The sequence below is a fragment of the Aquarana catesbeiana genome, linkage group LG06 (assembly GCF_042186555.1).
Source record: "Aquarana catesbeiana isolate 2022-GZ linkage group LG06, ASM4218655v1, whole genome shotgun sequence".
Taxonomy (NCBI): domain Eukaryota; kingdom Metazoa; phylum Chordata; class Amphibia; order Anura; family Ranidae; genus Aquarana; species Aquarana catesbeiana.
Window position 1 is genome coordinate 54524802 of NC_133329.1, and position 17686 is coordinate 54542487.

The 17686-nt window shown below is 44.3% G+C and overlaps 1 protein-coding gene across 1 annotated transcript in view; it reads right to left on the minus strand.

The window, feature by feature from the left end:
- Nucleotides 1-317: 317 nt before the first annotated feature.
- The window catches only part of TNFRSF12A (TNF receptor superfamily member 12A), a 31827-nt gene continuing 14458 nt past the window's right edge, over nucleotides 318-17686 (minus strand). The window contains exons 2-5 of the mRNA XM_073635932.1: nucleotides 12776-12877; nucleotides 5395-5532; nucleotides 4213-4267; nucleotides 318-763 (exon numbers count right to left, since the gene is read on the minus strand). Coding sequence (XP_073492033.1) covers nucleotides 4215-4267; nucleotides 5395-5532; nucleotides 12776-12877 — 293 coding nt within the window. The 3' untranslated portion in view covers nucleotides 318-763; nucleotides 4213-4214. The remainder of the gene's footprint in view (nucleotides 764-4212; nucleotides 4268-5394; nucleotides 5533-12775; nucleotides 12878-17686) is intronic.

Below are 17686 nucleotides of genomic sequence, written 5' to 3' on the forward strand. Positions count from 1 at the left end.
TATTATAATTATAAAAAAAAATAATAAAAAATTATTGTTATTATAATTATTAAAAAAAAAAAAAAAAAAAAAAAAGAATTGTCAGCTTCCTGAAATGCTTCAATAAAAAATAAATACTGCTTTATGAACACTAGATGGCGCTGATGACCATGCAAGATAAAGATAATAATAAAACCTATGGTATGCTTGTGTGGATGGTTAAGAATTTTTTTATACATAGACTCCCCCAAATATCAATAAACACTCATCTCGTATTTAGACAACATTTGCTGATTTCTGAGTTTAGTTTTGAATAGAAATAAATCAACAGAAACAGGTTTATAAAAACAAAACACAATTTTATTATAAGGCCCTTCAGGGCTTTACAAAGGGGGGGGGCATCCTTCCTAGCGGCGGTCTTGCAGGAATGTGAGCGGGTGCGCTTGCGGGAAGTGAGCTCCGATTCTGTTGAACGGGAAGAGAACCTTTTTTTTTTTTTTTTTTTATGAGTCTTATGGTGGGCGCAGGAAGCGTCATTAACCCCTTGCTGGCCGGGAGGGGGAGAGGGGAACGCGATGCTCTGCAATGCGCCCCAGCCCCCACGTGACGAGAAAAGGTTAAATAGAAAAAACAAAAAAGATCCATGTTGTGCGCCCGCGCAGGATCCTATATATATATATATATACATATATAGATATATATACACCTTCTATACATATATATATACACACACCATGATTGGATAGCAGCTTCCTTTTTGTTTGGATGTTCCCATGATGGCGATCTGCAGGGGGGAGAAAGACTCGGTTAGTAAGAGTAACAACGAGGACCTGCAGAGCATCTCAGCTTTGATTTCACCCCACCTCTAACACAAAGTGGCACATAATTGTCAAGTGGAAGGAAAATGATAACTTTTTTTTCAACATTTTTCACAAATAAATATTTGAAAAGTGTGGGGTACATTTGTATGGCGCCCCCCGGAGTCAATACTTTGTAGAACCGCCTTTCTCTGCAATTACAGCTGCAAGTCTTTTTGGGGATGTCTCTACCAGCTTTGCACATCTAGAGAGGGACATTTTTGCCCATTCTTCTCTGCAAAATATCTCTAACTCTGTCAGATTGGATGGAGAACATCTGTGAATGTCAATTATCAAGTCTTGCCACAGATTGTCAATTGGATTTAGGTCTGGACTGTGACTGGGCCATTCTAACACATAAATATGCTTTGATCTAAACCATTCCATTGTAGCTCTGGCTGTATGTTTACGATCGTTGTCCTGCTGGAAGGTGAACCTCCGCCCCAATTTCAAGTCTTTTGTAGACTCCGACAGGTTTTCTTCTAAGATTGCCCTGTATTTGGCTCCATCCATCTTCCCATCAACTCTGACCAGCTTCCCTGTCCTTGCTGAAGAAAAGCATCCCCACAACATGATGCTGCCACCACCATGTATTACAGTGTGGATGGTGTGTTCAGGGTGATGTGCAGTGTTAGTTTTCCGCCACATATAGCATTTTGCTTTTAGGCCAAAAAGTTCATGTTTGGTCTCATCTGACCAGAGCACCTTCTTCCACATGTTTGCTGTGTCCCCCACATGGCTTCTCGCAAACTGCAAAAGGGACTTCTTATGTCTTTCTTTCACCAATGTCTTTCTTCTTACCACTGTTCTATAAAGACCAGATTTGTGGAGAGCACGACTAATAGTTGTCCTGTGGACAGATTCTCCCACCTGAGCTGTGGATCTCTGCAGCTCCTCCAGAGTTACCATGGACCTCTTGGCTCTTCTCTGATGAATGTTCTCCTTGCCCGGCCTGTCAGTTTAGGTGGACGGTCATGTCTTGGTAGGTTTGCAGTTGTGCCATATTCTTTCCATTTTCTGATGATGGATTGAACAGAGCTCCATGAGATGTTCAAAGCTTGGGATATTTTTTTTATAACCTAAACCTGCTTTATACTTCTCCACAACTTTATCCCTGACCTGTCTGGTGTGTTCCTTGGCCCTCATGATGCTGTTTGTTCACTAAAGCCGCGTACACACGAGCGGAATGTCCGACAGAAAAAGTCAGACGGAAGCTTTTCATCATCTATTCCAATCATGTGTATGCCTCATCTGACTTTTTCTTTTGGAAAATTCTGACGGACCTAGAAATAGAACATGTTCTAAATATTACCGACGGAACCAATTCCTATCGGGAAAATCGCTCGTCTGTATGCTGTTCCGACGGACCAAAAACGACGCATGCTCTGAAGCCAAGTACGAGACGGAAGCTATTGGCTACTGGCTATTGAACTTCCTTTTTCTAGTCCAATCGTAAGTGATGTACGTTACCGCGTTCTGGATGGTCGGACTTTGGGTTGACCGCGTGTAGGCAAGACCGCCTGAATGGAATTCCGTCGGAGTTCCATCGGAGAAACCTTCGGAGTTTATTCCGACGGCAAAACCGGTCGTGTGTACGCGGCATAAGGTTTTCTAACAAACTTCTGAGGGCTTCACAGAACAGCTGTATTTATACTGAGATTAAATTACACACAGGTGGACTCTGTTTACTAATTAGGTGACTTCTGAAGGCAATTGGTTCCACTAGATTTTAGTTAGGAGTAAAGGGGGCTGAATACAAATGCACGTCACACTTTTCAGATATTTATTTGTAAAAAAATTTTAAAAACCATTTATCATTTTCCTTCCACTTCACAATTATGAGCCACTTTGTGTTGGTCTATCACATAAAATCCCAATAAAATACATTTGTGTTTTTGGTTGTAACATGACAAAATGTGGAAAATTTAAAGGGGTATGAATACTTTTGCAAGGCACCATATGTGGGTAACACCCATCGTGCCCACTTTACTGGTTGGCCCCACCTAGATATTCCCTCTAAATATGTAGGGACCGCCGATCAAGCTCATAGTAATGGTTGATCCCACCCGAAGCCTGCCTTCAAATATGCAGTAACTGTCCATCTGACCCACTTTACTGGTTGGTCCCATCCAAACCCTGCCTATAAATATGCGGGGACAGCCCATCTTGCCCATTTTACTGGTTGGCCCCATTCAGACCCCCCCAATCTCAGCACCTAATGCCTTCTTGGGTTACTACACATGTTGGTGCTGTGATCTCAGGACATGGCCCAGGACACACCATCAGCAGGACAGAGGACTAAGATCCGGGACAGTCCTGGCAAAATCCAGGACAGTTGGCATCTATGCCCTAAGCCTGTCATTAAAGCATAAAAACCTATTTTTCCCAACAAAATGCTCCCCGATCTCCAAATCTTATTCTATACTCCCTTGATTACAAAATCTACAATACCATATGGTTAATAGCCACGTACTGTATATTCTAAAGCAATGCTCAACATCTGGATTGTAGTTCTATATGTTAGCCTGAGGCCACAAACTCCAGACACTCTGTACCAAGACCTGGTAAAACTGGCAGGGCGATGAGGCCCTAATACAAACCTGCAGAGCATTGCACTGGTGTCTAACTACTAAAACCAGTCTGTAGAGTATTGTACTGGCATTTGATACAGTCTTCAGAGCATTGCATTAGGGCCTATTGGCTAATACAAGCCTGCAGAGCATTGCACTATGGCCAATTTGCTAATGCAGGCCTGCAGAGCATTGTACTATGGTCTTTTGGCTAATACAAGCCTGCAGAGCATTGCACTATGGTCTGTTAGCCAATACAAGCCTGTAGAACATTTCATTATGGTCAATTGGCTAATGCAGGCCTGCAGAGCATTGCACTATATTCTATTGGCTAATACAAGCCTGCAGAGCATTGCACTATTGTCTATTGACTAATAGAAGCCCGCAGAGCATTGCACTATGGTCTGTTGGCTAATACAAACCTGCAGAGCATTGCATTATAGTCTATTGGCTAATGCAGGCCTGCAGAGCATTGCACTATGGTATGTTCACTAATACAAGCCCACAGAGCCTTACACTATAGTCAATTGGCTAATGCAAGCCTGCAGGGCATTGCACTATAGTCTATTGGCCAATACAAGCCTGCAGAGCATTGCACTATAGTCTATTGGCTAATACAAGCATGCAGAGCATTGCACTATAGTCTATTGGCCAATACAAGCCTGCAGAGCATTGCGCTATAGCCGATTGGCCAATACAAGCCTGCAGAGCATTGCACTATAGTCTATTGGCTAATACAAGCCTGCAGAGCGTTGCACTGGTGTATAACTGCTAATGCATACTACAGATTTAGCAGAGTATCTCACCTTCAGTGTATGAGTAGTTCCTCAGCGGAGTGGGCTCCGGTCTCCTCTATGGGGGCTGCAGAGAGAAGAGGACAACAGACGTTATACAGATACTGAGGAGTCGCCTCCTAAAACCAACATATCACATGACGAAAACCTGACAGGGGTTCTGAGCTTTTCATACACTATGCAAAACTTTAAATAATGCCCAGAGTTCCTCTTTAAATGAATATAGTAATTTATATTAATTCAAGTATACCTGAAGGCATTTTTTTTTTTTTTATGTTGGATAGAGCGGAGAGGGATTAGAACCCCTGTCAGGTTTCTATTGCTGTCTGCGTCCCCATTATGGAGATTCGCCCTCTTTATTTGTGACAAGATCACCAAGAGTGAAAGTGAAAGAAAATCCCAAATGTTGGGTTGTCACCAGAACAAGAATAGAGGGGAAATCTTCCAATGGGGACACTAGTTCTGGTGGCAACCAGGGATTCCCTCACTTTGGATGGATTTCCTCTCACTTCCTATTTTGGGTATGGAACAGGAAGTGAGGAGAAATATCCCCAATGAGACACAGATGGCAAAAGAAAAGAAATGACAGGGGTTATACCTCACTTACTCCAACTAAAATTAAACAAAAAGTCTTGCCTTTAGTCCCACTTTAAGGACAATAATTTAAGAATTAATTTTTTTTTCTCCAAAACTGAAAACGCACCAAAAAATGCATAGGTGTGAACCAGGCCTTATATCTGATTGGCAGGTTTGCATTTCCTGTACCTACTGTACTTTGTCAATTCAAAGTCCGGTATGTGTAAATGTCAGAAGTTAAAGTAAAACTTCAGCCAAAAGATTTCTTTTTATTTTAGAAGGAGCACTGAAGGGTTTGAACACCAGTCAGGTTTTTATTGCTGTTGGTGTCCCCATCAGTGACATTTCTCGTCACTTCCTGTCCCTGGAAATGCAACAGGAAACGAAAACAAATCTTTCCAAAGGGAAAAATATCTTTGAAGCAGGCGTCCCCATTGGAAGATTTTCCCCCACTTCCTGTTCTGGTGACAACTGTACCATTTTATTTTTTTTTCTTTCGGGGGGGTGACAGGGCAGATCGACAGGGTGAATCTTCCTGGTTTGGACCCAGACAGCAGACTTTATTAACAGTCAGAAAGGCCGGAGGTATATGGGAAGGAAGGCCCGTTCTGCACTCACTGGTGAACTTGTTTTTCCTGCGGCAGTGGATCAGGTATATGGTGAGGGTGATGACGAAGGTGAACATGAAAGCTGAAACGGCGACACTCACGATGACCCACAGCAAAGGGAAATCCGCTTGTTTATCCTGAGAATCGCCTGGAAGAGAAGGAGACAAGAAAGTGTTAGAAATGTCTCTGAACGGCGACTCTTCGACACTCTCTGCTCTCAAACACTCCCCTCTTCATTATAACAACAAGAGCCTGACACCACTTTTATCTGAGCCCACTATATCTGTGTGTCACAGCCCCGCCTCCTCATCAGTGACGTCACAGCCCCACCTCCTCATCAGTGATGTCACAGCCCCGCCTACTCATCAGTGATGTCACAGCCCCACCTTCTCATTAGCGAAGTAACAGCCCCGCCTCCTCATCAGTGATGTCACAGCCCCAACTAATCATCAGTGACGTCAGCCCCACCTTCTCATTAGTGACATCACAGCCCTACCTCCTCATCAGTGACGTCACAGCCCCGCCTCCTCATCCGTGGCATCACAACCCCGCCTCCTTATTAGTAATGTCACAGAGAAGTTCACATGGGTGGTCAGGGGAGGGCAGTAAAAACAGGGGGTAGATGTACATTTTTACCGCTCTCAATTAACCATTTCCAAATTAACATGATGGGCAAAGGAGTAAGTTCACCATGCGGCGGCATGGCAATTTTCAACATCTTGCCACCCACGTAATGTATATATATATATATATATATATATATATATATATATACAGAGAGAGAGAGAGAGAGAGAGAGGATACCCACATGCCATGCGTATGCGTCCATGGACTGGCATGATGTCATAGACAGCACCAAGCACAATGATGTCATAGACAGCTCCCAGTCTCTAGTAATGATCGGCAGCCAGCGGGACTGACTCCTGATCATGTGATCACTGTGACAGCCAATCACAGAGGTCACACGATTGGGCAATCTATCCTAAAAACTCCAGGTAAAGGGACGCCAGGGACGGGTGGGAAGGGGTTAACTCGGCACCTCGAGTTTGACAGGTGGCACCCCCTATCAACAGGACCACATTGAAACTGCGTGTGAAATGCGGTATAACGGTTTTATGTAAATATCGACTCCTGAATGCCTGTAAACTGCCTCTGAAAATGTGATCCTCTGCAGAGCTGTAGAGCCTCTGCCATCACTTTGTGAATAAGCCCCAAAGGATTTGGCAGCATCTCATTTGTGGGCTCACTGCAGGAACTGTAAGTCAGCAAACTATTAGAGGAGGGGCAAATAAGCAATGGGAGGGGCTAGTAGAATGCTTTTACTGGGCCATGCCCCCTGTTTATACTATAAACCCCTGGTTCCTAACCTGCAGCTTTGGGGACACATGTGGCTCTCTGAAACTTTTTGTGTGGCCCCTGGGGTCCCTAAAGGAAATTATTCTGTTGTTTCCTTTTGCCCTGTTTTAGCAATGATTTCTAGCAGTCTCATGTAATGTATCCCCAGTCTATGACAGTCTCTTGATCCATGTTATTAGACTCCAGCAACTTCTATGTCATGCTCACAGTCTTCTATAGGCTCCTGCATCATGTCTGCAGTCTCTGACCATCTCTTGTATCATATCCACAGTCTCTGACCATCTTCTGTATCATGTCTGCAGTCTCTGACCATCTCTTGTATCATATCCACAGTCTCTGACAATCTTCTGTATCATGTCTGCAGTCTCTGACCATTTCTTGTATCATGTCTGCAGTCTCTGACCATTTCTTGTATCATTAAAACAAAAGTATGTGTAGCGCTACCAAACATAAGAGTTCAAAAAAAAGTTCAATATAAGGACAATGAAGTCCAACTGGTGATGAAACACCAACTGAGAAAAAAACAAGAAAGAGTCCTCAATATTTAAAAGACTCACAAAGATTAACAGTCCATATAAATGTAGTGACTTTGTGTAAAAAACAATTCAGATGCGTGACATCAAAAGTGAAGATAGGAGAAGCACACCACCACCGAATTTGAGAAGGCTTACCAGATCTCGTGGACCCAAGAGGGCCTACGCCCCAAATGGGTCAAATCAGGCTTGGGTGGTGGGTGATGATAGATGTCCCAGAGAGATGGTGAGGATGGACATCTAGAAGTAAGCCGTGGACTTGTATGTCCCTCAAGGTAATATTGAGGAGTAGATGGAGTAGATGGTGATGATATAAATTTTATATCAAAATTTATTAAAATAAGAAATACACAAGACGTACATGTGAGTGTATTTCTTATTTTAATAAATTTTGATACTTGTTTTACGGAATTACGCTATGTGGCCTTTTTCCTCCTTGTTTTATATCATCACCATCTACTCCTCAATATTACCTTGAGGGACATACAAGTCCACGGCTTACTTCTAGATGTCCATCCTCACCATCTCTCTGGGACATCTATCATCACCCACCACCCAAGCCTGATTTGACCCATTTGGGGCGTAGGCCCTCTTGGGTCCACGAGATCTGGTAAGCCTTCTCAAATTCGGTGGTGGTGTGCTTCTCCTATCTTCACTTTTGATGTCACGCATCTGAATTGTTTTTTACACAAAGTCACTACATTTATATGGATTGTTAATCTTTATGAGTCTTTTAAATATTGAGGACTCCTTCTTGTTTTTTTCTCAGTTGGTGTTTCCAGGGCCGATCCTGGCCGGGGTGCACGGGGTGCACCGCACCCCAGCGCTGTAATCTTTTTACAGAAGAGGGGCGCCGAGCTAGAATCGCCGGCCGCCCGGCCGGCGTCTAGCTAGCGAACCGTGATGTGAGTCAGGGCCGCCGCGGCCGCCCCAGCATTCAGAGCGTGCCGCCTCCGCGGCTAATAAACAAGCTCCGCCCACCTCTGCCATCTTCACACAGCGTGGCTAAGAGGGAGCGGAGGAAGAAATCGCGGGTCAGGCGGCTGCGGCGCCTTATGGCGCCAGCCGCCAGGCTAGGGGGCGGTGGCGCCTAAGACATCCCGGAACGCTATGTCCCCAGCCTACAGTGCCGCCCTGGCAGCGGCAGTGAGGAGAGGAGAGAGACGGGACAAGGAGCAGCCCGCCGGAAGTGCTGCATTTGTCGTTGAAAGATGGAAGCCCTGCATGTGTATCTCCATGCTTGCCGCGATATCCCCCCCTCCTCCTGGTCATTTAGGGATCTGTTGTGGAACGGACAGGCAGGCAGCAGCGCCGCTCCCCAGAGTAAAGCATCACCGCCGCTGGCTCAGGTATAGTGGAAGCACAGGCAGCATGCTCAGTGCTGCAGCCTGCACCCAGTAACAAGTAAATAAAAACCTTTCTCTGCTGTCAAGTTTATAGTTCATTGCACTGTGTACAGAGGGGGAACTGATATGTGTGTGGGAAGGGAACAGACGTGCAGTGGGGCACAAATATATGTGTGTGGGGGGAGGGGGAACAGATGTGCAGGGGGGAATAGCTATGTGTGTGGGGGAGGGGGTACATATATGTGTGTGGGGGTGGACAGATGTGCAGGGGGGAACAGATATGTGTGTGGGGGGTACACTGTGCCCATCAAACGCAGCCACTGTGCCATCAAATGCAGCCACTGTGCCCATCAAATGCAGCCACTGTGCCCATCAAATGCAGCCACTGTGTCCATCAAATGCAGCCACTGTGCCCATCAAACACAGCCACTGTGCCATCAAACACAGCCACTGTGCCATCAAACACAGCCACTGTGCCATCAAACGCAGCCACTGTGCCCATTAAAAGCAGCTACTGTGCCCATCAAACGCAGCCACTGTGCCCCGCCTAAAAGCAGACACTGTGCCCCGCCTAAAAGCAGACACTATGCCCCGCCTAAAAGCAGACACTGTGCCCCGCCTAAAAGCAGACACGGTGTCCATCAAACGAAGCCAAAGTGCCCATCAAACGCAGCCAGTCTCTTACCATCTCTTGTATCATATCTGCAGTCTTTCACCATCTCCTGTAGTATGTTTGCAGTCTCTGACCATCTCTTGTACAATGTATTCAGGCTCTGACCATCTCTTGTACTATGTCTGCAGTCTCTGACCATCTCCTGTACCATGTCTGCAGTCCCTGACCATCTTCTGTAGCATGTTTGCAGTCCCTGACCATTTCTTGTATCATGTCTGCAGTCTCTGACCATCTCCTGTATTATGTCTGCAGTCTCTGACCATCTCCTGTACTATGTCTGCAGTCTCTGACCTTCTCTTGTATTATAACTGCAGCCTCTGACCATCTCTTGTATTATGTCTGCAGTCTCTGACCATCTCTTGTACTATGTCTGCAGTCTCTGACCATCTCTTGCATTATGTCTGCAGTCTCTGACCATCTCTTGTACTATGTCTGCAGTCTCTGACCATCTTTTGTACTATGTTTGCAGTCTCTGACCATCTCTTGTATCATAACTGCAGCCTCTGACCATCTTCTGTAGCATGTTTGCAGTCCCTGACTATTTCTTGTATCATGTCTGCAGTCTCTGACCATCTTTTGTATTATGTCTGCAGTCTTTGACCATCTTCTGTACTATGTTTGCAGTCTCTGACATCTCTTGTACTATGTTTGCAGTCTCTGACCATCTCTTGTACTATGTTTGCAGTCTCTGACCATCTCTTGTACTATGTTTGCAGTCTCTGACCATCTCTTGTATCATAACTGCAGCCTCTGACCATCTTCTGTAGCATGTTTGCAGTCCCTGACTATTTCTTGTATCATGTCTGCAGTCTCTGACCATCTTTTGTATTATGTCTGCAGTCTTTGACCATCTTCTGTACTATGTTTGCAGTATCTGACATCTCTTGTACTATGTTTGCAGTCTCTGACCATCTCTTGTACTATGTTTGCAGTCTCTGACCATCTCTTGTACTATGTTTGCAGTCTCTGACCATCTTTTGTATTATGTCTGCAGTCTCTGACCATTTTTTGTATTATGTCTGCAGTCTCTGACCATCTTTTGTATTATGTCGGCAGTCTCTGACCATCTCTTGTACTATGCCTGCAGTCTCTGACCATCTCTTGCATTATGTCTGCAGTCTCTGACCATCTCTTGTACTATGCCTGCAGTCTCTGACCATCTCTTGTACTATGCCTGCAGTCTCTGACCATTTCTTGTATCATATCTGCAGCCTCTGGCCATCTCTTGTATCATGTCTGCAGTCTATGACCATCTTCTGTAGCATGTCTGCAGTCTCTGACCATCTCTTGTATTATGTCTGCAGTCACTGACCATCTCTTGTATTATGTCTGCAGTCTCTGACCATCTTTTGTACTATGTCTGCAGTCTCTGACCATCTCTTGTACTATGTCTGCAGTCTCTGACCATCTCTTGTACTATGCCTGCAGTCTCTGACCATTTCTTGTATCATATCTGCAGCCTCTGACCATCTCTTGTATCATGTCTGCAGTCTATGACCATCTTCTGTAGTATGTCTGCAGTCTCTGACCATCTCTTGTATTATGTCTGCAGTCTCTGACCATCTCTTGTATTATGTCTGCAGTCTCTGACCATCTTTTGTACTATGTCTGCAGTCTCTGACCATCTCTTGTACTATGTCTGCAGTCTCTGACCATCTCTTGTACCATGTCCGCAGTCTCTGACCATCTCTTGTATCATGTTTGCAGTCTATGACCATCTTCTGTAGTATGTCTGCAGTCTCTGACCATCTCTTGTATTATGTCTGCAGTCTCTGACCATCTCTTGTATTATGTCTGCAGTCTCTGACCATCTTTTGTACTATGTCTGCAGTCTCTGACCATCTCTTGTACTATGTCTGCAGTCTCTGACCATCTCTTGTACCATGTCCGCAGTCTCTGACCATCTCTTGTATCATGTTTGCAGTCTATGACCATCTTCTGTAGTATGTCTGCAGTCTCTGACCATCTCTTGTATTATGTCTGCAGTCTCTGACCATCTCTTGTATTATGTCTGCAGTCTCTGACCATCTTGTGTATCATGTCTGCAGTCTCTGACCATCTCTTGTATCATAACTGCAGCCTCTGACCATCTTATGTATTATGTTTACAGTCTCTGACCATCTCTTGTATCATAACTGCAGTCTCTGACCATCTCTTGTATCATGTCTGCAGTCTCTGACCATCTCTTGTATCATGTCTGCAGTCTCTGACCATCTTTTGTACTATGTCTGCAGTCTCTGACCATCTTTTGTATTATGTCTGCAGTCTCTGACCATCTCTTGTATTATGTCTGCAGTCTCTGACCATCTCTTGTATTATGTCTGCAGTCTCTGTCCATCTTATGTATCATGTCTGCAGTCTCTGACCATCTCTTGTATCATAACTGCAGCCTCTGACCATCTTATGTATCATGTCTGCAGTCTCTAAACATCTCTTGTATTATGTCTGCAGTCTCTGACCATCTCTTGTATTATGTCTGCAGTCTCTGACCATCTCTTGTATTATGTCTGCAGTCTCTGTCCATCTTATGTATCATGTCTGCAGTCTCTGACCATCTCTTGTATCATAACTGCAGCCTCTGACCATCTTATGTATCATGTCTGCAGTCTCTAAACATCTCTTGTATTATGTCTGCAGTCTCTGACCATCTCTTGTACTATTTATGCAGTCTCTGACCATCTCTTTTACTATGTCTGCAGTCTCTGATCATCTCCTGTACTATTTATGCAGTCTCTAACCATCTCTTGTACTATGTCTGCAGTCTCTGACCATTTCTTGTATCATGTCTGCAGTCTCTGACCATCCCCTGTAGTATGTTTGCAGTCTCTGACTATCTTGTTCTCTTTATTGTTAAGAGATCATGGGAGGATCCCAGGTTAACAAAGACTCCTTAGGGGAGCATATCTGTGTTTGAGTCGTTGCCATAGAAACATTTGCAAAGGGGAGGAGTTAGTAAGATGACCACGCCCCCGTGGGGGCGCCCAAAATATTTCTGCACCCAGGCGTCTGTGACCCTAGGATCGGCCCTGGGTGTTTCATTACCAGTTGGACTTCATTGTCCTTATATTGAACTTTTTTTTTTAACTCTTATTTTGGTAGCGCTACACATACTTTTGTTTTATTGTTATATGCTTACATCCTATTGGCCGTGTTAGCTGCTTATTTCACTCTTTGGGCAGCACAGAATAATTGATACTTTCATTTCTTGTATCATGTCTGCAGTCTCTGACCATCTCTTGTATCATGTCTGCAGTCTCTGACTATCTCCCATAGTATATCCCCAGTCTTTGACCATCTCTTATGTCATGTCCTAAGTCTCTGACCATTTCTTGTATCATGTCTGCAGTCTCTAAAACTGTATATTTACTGAATTTTATGTGCAGCCCCTTGGTGAGGTCAGGGGCCACATCTAAGGCCCCCCATATCAAGAAAGTTGACCACCACTGCTGCAAACCCTCATAGTGCCCCCGAATGTTCTCTTACATGTCTGACAGAAGTCGTCCTTGCTGGAAATCTCACACAACCGGCAGTCTTTACACCTCTCCAGATCATTGCTCCACCGGAAGCCCTTATCACACACTGGATCTGTGAAAACAAGGAAGACATCAGAATTAAAGTGGTTTTATACCCGCAGAAAAAAAAAAGTAAAAAAAAAACCCTGTAAGGCAAAGACATAATGAGCTAGTATGCACCTTGGCGTGGGCCGTATCGCAGGCCAGTCCACGCCGAGGAAGTTGACATTTTGCCCTCGGTGTGTCTTCCGGGTTTGCGGCTCCGGCGCTGTGAGTGGCCAGAGCCGTGATGACGTCACTCCCATGCATGCGCGTGGGAGGCTTCTTCCCAGCGAGGTCCGGCAGCGTCTGCCGGACCTTCATCCGGGCATTCACAGCTCATGCGCCGCTGACGTCAGCGGCTGCATGCAAAGGGAATATCTCCTAGACCGTACAGGTTTAGGAGATATTCATTTTACCTACAGGTAAACCTTATTATATAGGCTTACCTGTAGGTAAAAACTTAAAAAATGGGTATACAAGCGCTTTAGATGGTAAAGTTTTCATGGTTTGACACTGGCATCATCGCTTATAACCGGTGACCGGTGAGGTCAGCTTTCTGCTATGAAAGAGGGTGATAAATCCCAGGGTGTAACATGATAGAGATATCACAAGATTTCCTGGTGACCCCCCTCCCATCATATGACAGGTGACACGGTGCTTCCTTGGGGAACTGCGATAAACTGGAGTATAAAATCCATATAAATAATAAAAAAATAAAAAGATTGTTAAAGTAAGTTGCTACAATCTTATATAATCTTTAACCCCTCACACCACCGGCTGGATGTATATACGTTGCAGCTCAGGCACGTCCTGTTATGGTGTGACAACACACTGTCCCTGTCTCCCAATTGGGCTCCTGTGTTGTCACCCTGTCACATGCACCCCTGATGGAGACTACAAGAGGCTGTGCTGACTCCCATTGACATGGTCCACCGCTGTCCCTATCAGGAAGCCAGTCCAGGTCAATGATATACAATTGGCCCTGAATGAAGTGCATGTAGATATGGTGATCCTGCCATGAAGCTTGTGCAGACATTCTCTGTTATGGGGTGACAACATGCAGCTTTATTTTTTTTAAAAACCACGATGATCCTGACATAAAAGTCTTTGTTCAGATACTTCCTGTTATGGGGTGACAACACACTCTCCCTGTCTCCCGTTGTGCTCCTGTGTTGTCACCCGGTTCACATGTTGCCCTTGTAGAAGTGACAAGCAGCCATGCTGATACAAATTGCTCAGGCATAGTCCTCCATTGTCACTATTACGCAACTGGACCAGAGCAATGATATAAAGATACCCCCGAAGGAAGTACATGTAGATATGATGATCCTGCCATGAAGCTTATTCAGACACTCCCTGTGATGGGGTGACAACACTCACAAGTCATTTTCAATCATCTGAAACATTTTTTAAAAACCCACGATGATCCTGCCATCAAGGTCCTTGTTCAGGCACTTCCTGTTATGGGGTGACAACACACTGTCCCTGTCTACCAATGGTGCTCCAGCATTGTCACAAATGCTCCCATGGTGGCGACTACAAGCAGCCATGCTGACACACATTGCACAAGCAGCCACCATTGTCACCATCAGGTAGCTGGTCCCGATCAGTCATGTGCAGCCGACACTGGAGCAAGGACATGTACATAGGAAGTGGCCGAAAGAGGCTGCAGGAGATCAGCAGCACTGAGCTGGAGGAGAGGGAGATGAAATGTGTATTTTCTTAAAGAAAAACAATTGTTATGATACACAGAGCTTCAAAAATGTCATCCAGTTCAGGTTTATCAACTTTGTAAATGTAACAGTCATGTTTTATAAATAGATTTTAAACTGCAACATTGTACAAAGATGAAGAAAGACGAAAAGTAGAATAAAGAAGAAAAAAAAAAAGAAGATGAAAAATTAGAAGAAGGAGAAAGAAGAAAAGAAGAGCAAGATGAAAGAAGGGGGAAAAAAAGAAAGAAAGAAGAAGAAGGAAAAAGAAGAAGGAAAAAGACGAAGAAAGAAAGAAGACGAAGAAAGAAAGAAGAAAGAAGAAAGAAAGAAGACGAAGAAGGAAAGAAGACGAAGAAAGAAAGAAGAAAGAAGAAGGAAGAAGAAGAAAGAAGAAGAAAAGAAGAAAAGAAGAAAGAAGAAGAAAAGAAGAAGAAGAACAAGAAAGAAGAAACAAGAAAAAGAAGAAGAATAGAGAGAGAGAAAACAAAGAAGAATGAAGAAGAAGGTAGAAGAAAGAAGAAGAATGAAGAAGAAGGTAGAAGAAAGAAGAAGAATTAAGAAAGAAGAAGGAAGAAGGAAGAATAAGAAAAGAAAAAAAAGAATTAGATAAAGAAGAAAGAAGACGCAGAAGAAAAAGAAAAAAAGAAAGAGGAAGAAGAAAAAGAAAGAAGAGAGAAGAATAAATTAGAAGAATGAAGAAAGAAGAAGAAGTAATAGAAGAAGAATTAGGGGAAGAAGATAGAAGAAGAAGCCTTTTTTATTGGGTTCGCACTTTTGCTGTGCGTCAACACAAAAGCTTGATGATGTGCGTTACTTCTGGAAATAACATGCGTCATGTTAGGGCAGTCCATTGGTTGGGTGTTTTTTTTTTTTTATTAAATGTATTTTTTTCGTTTTAGATGAGCTCGATGGACACTTGTCATTTTTTTTTTTTTTTTTAAGTATGCAACTACGTCAGTCATCTTGATGTAGATAAGAGGTTTGGGTACAGGCACTTAAGAGTTTTTTCTCCAAATAAGAGTTATGTATGGCGGAGTCTGCAGCTGTGTGTCACCGCACGCTGTGTATATATAATTGGTGACACATGTGTTTGTTTATCTGGTGGTGTCACCGAACGCTCTGGGCTAGTGATGTCACCTATTTGTCAGAGAGATGTTCTATTTATACATGGCTCGGGTCAGCGCTCCTATTTGCACATGTCGTGCTGGGTCAGCAGTGTCCGAGGTTATCTCATATGTTATGTGATCACATTATGGGTGCTACACAGCCAGTGTAAACTGCCCGCAGACTTTCCAAGAAGTGTCACATGCTCTGTCTAATAGTGAGATCTCCACCGACACATGACAGATTGAAAAGTGATAAATCAGTAAGAGGCGAATATCTGGCATTTTAAAGACAGCAGTGGCAGACATGGTAAGAACCCCTCATAATGGACACAGCAGGTGTACAGACCCAAAACTCAGCACAGGGATGGTGGGAACCCCTCATAACTGGTACAGCAGGTGTACAGACCCAGGAACTCAGCACAGGGTTGGTGGAAACCCCTCATAATGGGCACAGCAGGTATCCAGACCCAGGAAATCAGTACAGGGATGCTGGGAGCCCCTCATAATCGGCACAGCAGGTGTACAGACCTGGGAACTCAGCACAGGGATGGTGGGAACCCCTCATAATGGACACAGCAGATGTACAGACCCAGGAACTCATCACAGGAATGGTGAGAACCCCTCATAATGAGCACAGGAGGTGTACAAACGCAGGAACTCAGAACAGGGATGGTGGAAACCCTTCATGATGGGCACAGCAAGTGTACAGTGGTTGTGGGAACCCCTCATAATGGACACAGCAGGTGTACTGGCCCAGGAATTCAGCGCAGGGATGTTGGGAACCCCTCCTAATGCCTGACAAAAACAGAAGGAACTTAAAGCAGGAACTTCAAGTTCATATCATGTAGAGAAGACAGTTCATATTTCAGCACAAGCTTTCTGGAGATCCAATTTTTTCTAGTAGTCCTAACAGGACTAGAAGGTTCAGGAAGTGGATTTCTGTCTGGACTAAAAGAAGAGGACAGGTCTCTGTTTGGATTAGAAGAAGGGAGTTGATCTCTGCTTGGACCAGTAAAAGAAGGTGGATCTCCGCTTGGACCAGTAGAAGTGAGTGGATCTTTGCTTGGAATAATAGGAAGGAAAAGGAACAATCTCTTCTTGGAATGGAAGAAAGAAAGGAATATCTGCTTGGACTGGAAAAGGAGGGTGAATCTCTAGATCAGATGTGAAACTCTGCTTGGACCAGAAGGGGGATCTCTGTTTGCCATGGAAGAAGGAAGGTAATCTAGGCCTGAGTCAGAAGAAGGAGGTGGATCTCTGGACTTGAAGAAAGAAATGAACCTCGGCTTGGACCAGAGGATGGGAGTTGATCTCTGCTTGGAATGGAAGAAGGAATTCAATCTCTGCTTCAACCAGAAGAAGGAGGTGGATCTCTGTTAGGATTGAAACAAGGGAGTGGAACTCTGCTCGAATGCGATGAAGGGGGTGGAATTCTGATTGGCCCAAAATAATGAAGTGCATCTCTGCTTGAACCTGAAGAAGGGAGTGGAACTCTGCTTGGACCAAAAGAACAAAAGAATAGGGTGCATGATCATTATGCTTGAACCTGAAGAAGAGGGTGGAACTCTGCTTGGAACAAAAGAATGGAGTGCATCTCTGCTTGAAACTGAGGAAGGCAGTGGTACTCTGCTTGGAAAGAAAGAAGGAACAGGATTTGTGTTTGGACCAGAAGAAGGTGGCGGGTCTCTGCACTGGAAGAAGAAAATTACTTCTCCTTGGATCAGCTGCAGGAGGGGGATCTTTGGACTTTAAGAAGGAATAGATCTCTACTTGGTCCAGAATCTTTGCTTGGAATGGAAGAATCATAGGTGTGCACAGCCTATTACATTAGGGTGTGCACCCCAAAGTGCAAACCCACGGAAGCATAGTAAAATGTGTTTACTATGCTTCAGTTTGTGAATGAACACAGTGAGTGAATGTGTCATTTAGAAAAGGAAGGGGTCAGTAAATTACATATTGACTAGCCCTTTTCCCCGCTCTCCATCCTGAAACATCCCCTGGGGGGGGGTAGCCCAGGCA